The sequence below is a fragment of the Leptonychotes weddellii genome, chromosome X (genome assembly GCF_054177405.1).
Source record: "Leptonychotes weddellii isolate Sample4059 chromosome X, ASM5417740v2, whole genome shotgun sequence".
Classification (NCBI taxonomy): domain Eukaryota; kingdom Metazoa; phylum Chordata; class Mammalia; order Carnivora; family Phocidae; genus Leptonychotes; species Leptonychotes weddellii.
This window is the reverse complement of record NC_138385.1, coordinates 99,427,042-99,435,589: the sequence shown is the minus strand read 5'-3', so window position 1 is coordinate 99,435,589 and position 8,548 is coordinate 99,427,042. Positions and strand designations below refer to the sequence as shown.

The following is an 8,548-nucleotide window of genomic DNA, read 5'->3' as shown; positions in this document are numbered from 1 at the left end:
GGGAACACCAGCAGGGGGAGTGGGAGAGGGAGAAGCAGGCTTCCCGCCGAGCAGGGGGCCCGATGCGGGGCTCGATCCCAGGACCCTGGGATCATGACCTGAGCCGAAGGCAGACGCTTAATGACTGAGCCACCCAGGCGCCCCTCCATGAATCCATTTTTGTTAAAACTATCCTGAAACACATAGTAAGGAAATATTAATAGAGTCGTAGCCGACTTTGTTTAATACCTCCTGGATTTAGGCCATAAAATGGCCATGTGGGAGCTTTGAGTGAGCATACGGCATAGAGCTGTAGGCATTTATGAGCGTCTTGAGAGCAGGAGCCATTTTATGAACAATTTAGTTTAAAACCAGAGAAGCTGCTCAAAGAACTAAGCAGAAATAAATGTGATCCATCACTGGCTAAACCTGAATGAGGGTGAATTCTCAGGTTGGGCAATGGATTCAATGGAAGAGAAACAGAATTGTTTAACAAACCATAAGAGGCACGCACGACTCAAGAGAGATCCACACGGGGGACAAGGCCCCAGGGAAACTTTATGCCAGCTGAAAGCACTTCCGTGGGCACTCGCTAGATAGCCAGCATGAGATGTTACATTGAACTCACTGGGGCAATTCTGTACCCCCCCCCCCGAGAGAACATTTGGCAGTATCTGTAGACATCTGTCACTGTCACACTGGTGGGGAGGAGTGCTACTGGCATCTAGTGGGTAGAGGCCCAGGGTGGTACTAAACATCTTACAAGGCACAGGATGGCCTCTACCACAAAGAATCATCTGGCCACAACTGTCAATAGCGCAGAGGCTGAGAAACCCTGAGCCAGAGCAACCAGGAAAAGTACAAGAACCCAAGTACTCCTCCAGAGCCCCCTTTAAGTAACCTTGCAAGGTGTCCACTTGCTGGACTTTTGACATTATTAATAAAGAGTCTCTTTTAGGAGGGAGAATCCAGCTTGTTTGCAAGTGAGAAGGACAAGCAGTGCTCAACTGGATGAATTTCCTTGGTTTTTGAGAAGGTTCCAGGGCCTTAAACCTTTGAAAGGTAATCTAGGCCATTAAATTCCAGACCCAGGTTTAAATAGGATATCTGGGCCTCTACTAAACAAAACCAGCCTTGGACCTCCATTCCATCCAGTCACTCCATGTCTGCCTCAAGACTAAAGAAATGGGGCGTGTGTGCGCACGCACACACACAACACATGAACATTTGATGAGAAAATGTTGTTCTTTTGCTAGATGGCTATGTGCTGAGTTTTAACCAGTGCAAAGAGGTGAAAGTCATGGTAGACGAGCTTGCCGACTGCCCAAATACTGCACAGAACAGTTAAAAGCCACCGGTATTGCTGCAGCTTAGATACTTGTCCATTGAGTATGAGATTTTAGTGGATAAGAAGATAATTTCTAACCAGCCACAATCATCTACAATAGAATACCTTTTGGTCGTAACAGCAACAGCATCTGGATACTATATTCCAAGTATGTACAGTTGTTAAGAAAAGCAGAGACATTCTTAATGATGCAACTGGGTTTAACGTGAACATCAGTGGCTGTCTAATCCAAGAATTTGGCTTGCTTTTGCATTTCTCTCTCCTCTCAACTCATTACAGATTATTCTGATAATGTGTGCTTCCGATATATAGCAGGAATTCAGCCCCTTTAAAGACCAAGAGAAATTCAACATCTAGATTTTTTTATCCTCTTCCTAATGCTGAGTTCTCTGGTTTGGAGACAATCTCTTGTTCTCTGACTTAACTTTTCTTTCTACTGCCTATCTTCCTCAGGAAAATAGGCAGAACAGTCAGCAATGTTTGTTAGTTTTTATAATCCATACTCCCCACCCAACAGCAAGTTACTTTGACATAATAACTAATATTTTATTAATATGTGATACTAATATTTCTGATTAATACTGTTGATTTTTCTAAGGCAGTCTATTAAAAGCCAAACTTTCATAGTTATCTCATGGTAACAGAGCGAGGTATGATCTTGGATGCTATTTTCAAACTGTTTTTCTTGGTTGTGTTTCCTTTTAGTCCAAATCTCCGGCAATTACATGGTATTTCATTTCATTTCTGTAATTCTAACTGTACTTTAAAATATTTAATTACAACTGATGGAATCTCCCTTCCCTTATGGAAACAGATCCAAGGCAAATCTACAGAATTTGTGAATTGAAAGAGATTGGAAGTTGTTCATTTCTAAAACAACTACTATTTATCCTCTAAAAGCATGATGCCTTCCAAATACCCATCGACTACAGTTTCCTAAGAGCTCTATTCTCCATTCTTCTTAACGAGACAGCAAACATTTTAAAGGTACCAAATAGCTCCCTCTGAGTTCCCTATTTGTTAAAGATTCCTGATTCACATATATTTCATTAACTACTAGTTGCCCTTAGTGGAACTTGGGCATATTTCCGTATCTCTCATAGCCTGAAGCAGAGATTCTTTCTCTCCTAGATTAAACTAGTACTCAGTACCATAATTTCTGAAATTAGACCTTTAGGGAGAAGAAAAGATCAAAACTAGACAATTCTAGTAGTTACTCCCCACACCACCTAAACACACACACCTCCACATACGCACAATCAACAACACCCTCCAGAATAATGTTTCTGAATTCTCTGTAGAACAACCAGATGGCAGACATATTTCAAAACATATTATATCCAATCCTTACAAGAGCATAGGAATTAGATCATTTGAGTTCTGAAAAATATCCACAGTGGATGAAGGGATAAGATGACCCTTTGAAATCGCCGGCAGCACAAACAGAAAAGCAGAACATCATCTCTCCCTGCAGCTCCCACCACTGCTCCAAAGCGGAGCCAAGAAGTCCTAACAAGACACACATTGGTGGCCACTAGGGACGTCCCATTTCCAGGCACCATTTAACCCGCCAAAGAGGGACAGCCACACCATGGAAACCTCTCAATGGGTCCCTGTAAAGGTGACGGAATTAAACAACTGCCCGGGGGGCCAGCCTTGGGCCATGAGAACGCACAGCACCAGACCCTACCTACCTCGGACTTCCACACAACGTAGGGGTGGCTGTGGCTGTTGGGGGGGGACTGGAACTTCCTCTGCTGGAGCCACCTCCTGGGAGAAGTGAAGATGCCATTAGGGCCACCCCCGGAGGAGCAGAGGATGGCGCTGCGGCCACTGCCAGGCCCAGCCAAGACTGAAGGCAGGTCCCAGGCCATGCTCTTCTTGAGGCCGCCACGACCCAGGGGGACCTCATAGTCAAAGTGGAAGCTGCCAGAGGGCGACTTCTCCTGCGGGGTGCTGGGCGTGGAGAAGGATGAGCAGAGGGGTCTAGGGGGCGGGAGTCGGTTGGCCCGGGGGTGCGGGCCCCGAGGGGAGGATGCCGAGCGGGGGCTGAGACCCTCCGCCGGAGGCAGCGGGGAGCAGAGGCGGCCCCCGGTGGCCCCTCGGGAGCTGCCCTCCACGCCTGCCTCGCCCCCGCAGCCGCCGATTAGGGCAGGGTCCAAACTGCGGGTCTGGCGCAGCTTCCTCTTGGAGAAGCCCTTGGCCGAGGCCGCGCCACCCGAGGCCGGCGAGGAGCAGGAGAAGACACTGTGGAGCAGGCTCTGCGCGGACATCTCGGCGGGACTGTGCCTGAGGGCCACCCTCTTCCCGCTCTCGGGACGCTGGCGATTTGGAACCGGGAAAGGAAGGGGCTCAGGCTAGGCTGCCAGGCGGGGCTGGCCCGAGGCTGGCCGAGGGCGGTGGAGGGCAGTGCCGGGCTCACGCGCCACCAGCGCGCTCCAAGTGCCCCAGCGGGTGCAGAAGCAGAAGATCCATCACCAGCCTTCTAGGAAAAGAGGTCCGGTGGCCTCCTTTGGCCGCTAGAACCTTCCCCCAGAGCCCAAGTCGCGAAAGGGATGAGGAAGAGAAGGAGGAAGGTCAGGCGCTCTCTGGGTTCCCAGCTCCAGCCCGCCAGCGCCACTCCCCCTTCCCAGCCACGGCAGGAGACGCCGCGCTCCCGCTCGCTGGCTCTGGACAGCCTCGAAGTCTTCAGCAAGCTCCTCCTTGCGCCCTGAGGACGGTCCCGAGGGCTGGGGAGGTCCCCGCGCAGCGAGAGGGACTTCCTCCGGCTCTGAAGTTGGGCGCCCGAGCTGCGCCGGAGCTGCACCGTCGTTGTGTCCCGGCCCCTCAAGCTGCGCGTCTGGCCTCCACTTGGCTGTTGCGCCCACTCCTCCGACTGGTTAGGTGCGAGGGTGTCTCCAAGCTCCAGGTTCCCTCGGGGTGCTAGCCTTGCTACGAAGTGGGGACACGGACCGCGTTGTGCCTAGGGCCTCCCAAGGGCTGAGTGGCTACGGTGGGAGAGAATTCCTGGCTGCGCTCAGGGAGCTAAGGAGAGAACCCCAGGGGCGAGTGGCCAAGCCCCACCAGATAAGGGCTCTGGATATTCGCAGCCCAGCCGTGGGCCCAGAGCTGGAGCGGAGCTGTCCCCGCACGCTAACGCTGGAGGCAGAGGGAAGGGGGTGGGTGGGACGGGTAGGGCGGGAGGGAAGCCAGGTCTGGAGCTGGGGCGGAGCCAAGAGCAGGAGAAAGCAGAACGTGGAGTTTTCCAGGCGCCAAACCTGGGAGCCGCGCAGCGAGAGCGCAACTCGCTGCTGATACCCGGTCTCCAGGGGAGAAAGCTAGTGAGGACGGAAGTTCGGACCTTCTCCCTGTCTCCCCTCCCCCAGATCGAGGGGGCGCCAGCTCCACTCACGTTTCTGGAAAGGAAAGGAAGTGTCAGATTGCACCCCACCCACTGGTGTCAGATGGGCAGCCCAGGACGGTTGCTCTAAAGTTGGAGTTAAATCTTCTGTCTTCCTTTTTCAACCCCCTACTTTTTTTTTTTTTTTTAAGGACAGAGATTGAGTTCAAAAGCAGTGGCCGCAAATGAATGGGCTGGAGATGGGGACCTACTATGGAGGTGGAGGGAGTCCTGGCCCAGTAAGGGTCATGTGCGAATGTACTCGAGGAGGAGGGGCGAGTGAGGCTGGGCAGGAGGCAGGCGCCCAAAGCAGCGTCAGCCCAGAGGCTGCGAAGATTGGCGCTCACAAGTGATAGGTCTCCGGTTCGGCTCTGGGACGCCTCTGGGCGAAGCGCGCCGCGGCCACATTCCTGGGAAGCTGGAGAACTTGGCGATGTCAATGTTCCCCGCTTGGAAACGAGTCTGGAAGCAGCTTTTCCCGCTACTGTCCAACCCCTGGAATCTAAAAAGCGCAAAGCCTCGCTCGCCTCTTGGCTGGCTTTGTGATGTCACATTTAAGTTTTGCAACGCAACTTACAACCTTCTCAATAGGGGAGCAGAAAGAATGTTGGACATGCCTGCGTACTTTATTTAACTATGTTCGTGTGTCCTCTTTTACCACTTCAGGGTGAAGAGAATTATACCCGAATGTAAAGGTGACTTTCCTCTACCATTTATTAAAGAAAAAAAAAACTTAAAATGAACTTAAAAATACAGGTGTTTGGCACAAACGTTCACCTTGCTGTAGGTGTATAAGAATTGTCCAACTTTGATTTTGGAAGATTTCTTTTACTCCCTATAAAACTTTCAGGGGAAAATTTTGTCTTTTTCAAAAGTGTGTTCGATGTTCCTAGATACCCGACTATCTAGGAGGAGGCGCCTCGTGAAATCTAACAGAAGAATCCAACACCTCCACAAAGGGCTTCATTTGGCCCCCAGGATCTCTGCTGCACAGGTTTTTGTAAATGTGGCGGGACAGACTGCATCCAGGGAGTTCCTTCTGATAACTTTATGACCTATCTGCTGCCCGAAGACACAATGAGTTACAAATTTCCCAGGACTCTCACCGCTGTCCATCTCTTCGCACCCTGAGACTTAAGTATTTTCACTGGCTGACGATTAGGTGTGTATGGAGAAGCACAGCATTTAAAGTCACTTACTTCCCTGCCTGACTACACACGCCAAATTACATTTGGGGGATTGTTGGTGTTTGCTCTCTTCCCTCTTCAACCAAGTCACATTTTAAGTACAAGAGGGAGGGTCTTGCCTGCCTATTCCTTTCTCAACAATACCCTGTAACTTGTCACTAGTAATGAAAACAGTTAATACCTCTACCATTCAGATACCATTGCATGGAACTGGTTATGCCTCATTGGATCTTGGCATTTGGAGTAGATGGTTAACAAAGTCGCACTTCATAGGACCTCTTATAACTTACGGTGGTTGAGCAAATGTAATTTATGGTTCATATATATTCTATTTCTCTAAACCCATATGATGACCATGGGGTTGAAAATGCAACCCTGCCACGATTATGTAAGGCTTATAAGAATGCCCTCTAGATATGAAGTCATACATTCCTGGTTATAGATGCTGGAGAGCCAATGAGCAAAAGGACTCTGCTTGGGGCTTGGAGCAGACACATCCAGTTAATTCATCATCTTGTTTCCAATGGGTCTTGACCCTCTATTAGCCCGAAGCTTGCCTCACTGATGGGAACAATGAATAAATTGTTTTAAATATTCATAAAATTAACTTTGGGCTCCTTTTTCAAACCCCAGTGTAAACATGTGAGCTTTTAAAACACGGGGAGAAATGTAGTGGTACTTCTGGAAAGAAAGCATTCATAAGAAAATTATTTGGATTTTTAAAAATATTTTTGAACTATTTTGATTTCCAACCTGACTGCTATTAGGTTTATTTTGCAGTCATTGTGGTTTGTGGCATATTTATTCATTCCTAGTTAAGGAATCCGATTTTACTCTTGTTTGTTATATAATCCCTTTGCTTATATAGACCCAACTCACATTGGCCTTTCTGATTGACTGCCATCTTGATTAAGGAAGATCTGGGTTTCATTTACCAATTTCAAAAATGGCTGGTCTTGTTACACTGATCCCCAGAATCTTTCTTACAATTCATCAGCCTGCTTCATAAGCAATATAACTGGTAGTCTAGAAATAAATGGCTTTAAATATATATACCTTAAAAATTAGATCTGCAGGACTTTGCTCCTTTATGAGGGCATTTGCTATTGAAAAGTAGTGTCCACATTTATTTTTTTCCTTCAGAACCAAAGTTAATCAAAGCCTTAGGATACCTGTTATTAAAGGGTAGCATAGTCTGTTCACTCTTCATTCTCCATTATAATTATCCTAGAAATTCAGTATAAAAAAATATATCCCATCTGGCCATGGCACAAGAATATTCTTTTTTTTTTTTTTTAAAGATTTTATTTATTTATTTGAGACAGAGAGAATGAGAGACAGCATGAGAGGGAGGAGGGTCAGAGGGAGAAGCAGACTCCCTGCCGAGCAGGGAGCCCGATGCGGGACTCAATCCCGGGACTCCAGGATCATGACCTGAGCCGAAGGCAGTCGCTTAACCAACTGAGCCACCCAGGCGCCCGGCACAAGAATATTCTAATGAAAGTTCTAGAGTCCTTGGTCTGACATCAAGGTATTCTCTTACCAAGGATCCTAGAATACTCATCAGTTTTCTTTGTATTCCCCTGAGATGCTGTTCTACAAACACATACATCTTACTACCAAAGGATATATTCTGTTAAACCTAAATTTCCCTTTTCTTAACTTTATCCCTTGAATTTTTCTTATCTCCAGCCAAAATTCCTCTCTCCCCTTGGTGTTTAGACCCTCAAGCTATTTGTAGATTTTTATCATGCCCCTTGGGTCTAACTCTGTGGTTTGGCTACACTATAAAGTTCATATTTTGCTTTAAACCCATCATTGTAGATGATCTCCTCTGGATTCCCTCCAGTTGCTTATTTCTTTTCAATTCTGATGTCTAATGTTCTAGGTTGGGGCATCCTATTTTGCCCTTGTTTGTTATAATCTCATTCCTTGTATCGTCCCAAATCACATTCAACTTCCTGATTGATTGCCATATAATATTTCAGATATCTATCTGATTGGCTCCCAACACTTAGTATCACTGATTTTTGCTTCATTCTGCCTGTGTCTCTCAAACTGATTGTGATCCCTCTGATATCATTATCATTTCCACATTTTTAGTGGTATCTAGGGTAAACAGCTCACAGCACCTCACTCTCCCATAGAAGTCCAGAGTTCTGCCTCTAAGTTCCAGAAACATGAAAAGGGGGACAGGTTTTTAATCTATGTGATGTGGAATATATGAGAAATTTACAGGACTTAAGAATGCTAATTGCATTAAATAACCAGACTGCTCCATGCTCAAACTGCTTCTTGATTGTAAGCTAGGAATTTTTTGCAGCTGAACTAAGACTGTTTCTTCTGATTCCTATTCTAGGATCTCTGTGAATGAATATAATTGCCCAGGCACTTAAACTACAATTGATGGATGTCAGTGGAGGTAAATCTAGTCTCAGGATAATTCCATATGGGTAAGATTAGCAAAAACTCACTGTCTTAAACACCAACCCAGCACTGAGGAACAATGATCATTTTCCAAACATGAAAATATTGTCGGGGTGCCTGCATGGCTCAGTTGGTTAAGCGTCTGCCTTCGGCTCAGGTCATGATCTCAGGGTCCTGGGATTGAGCCCCCCCCAACCCCAATCAGGCTCCCTTGCTTAGCAGGGAGGC

At 47.3% G+C, this 8,548-nt stretch overlaps 1 protein-coding gene across 4 annotated transcripts in view; it reads right to left on the bottom strand.

Moving 5' to 3' along the window:
• Positions 1-3,936, bottom strand: part of ARHGAP6 (Rho GTPase activating protein 6) — a 455,537-nt gene extending 451,601 nt beyond the window's left edge. For 2 of the 4 annotated variants that reach the window (XM_081809179.1, XM_081809186.1), the window contains exon 1: positions 3,022-3,935. In XM_081809179.1, the coding sequence (XP_081665305.1) occupies positions 3,022-3,600 (579 nt within the window). In that variant the 5' untranslated portion in view covers positions 3,601-3,935. Of the gene's footprint in view, positions 1-3,021 lie in introns of all 4 variants that reach the window. The other 2 variants (XM_081809185.1, XM_081809178.1) reach the window with 2 other exon arrangements.
• Positions 3,937-8,548: the final 4,612 nt, after the last annotated feature.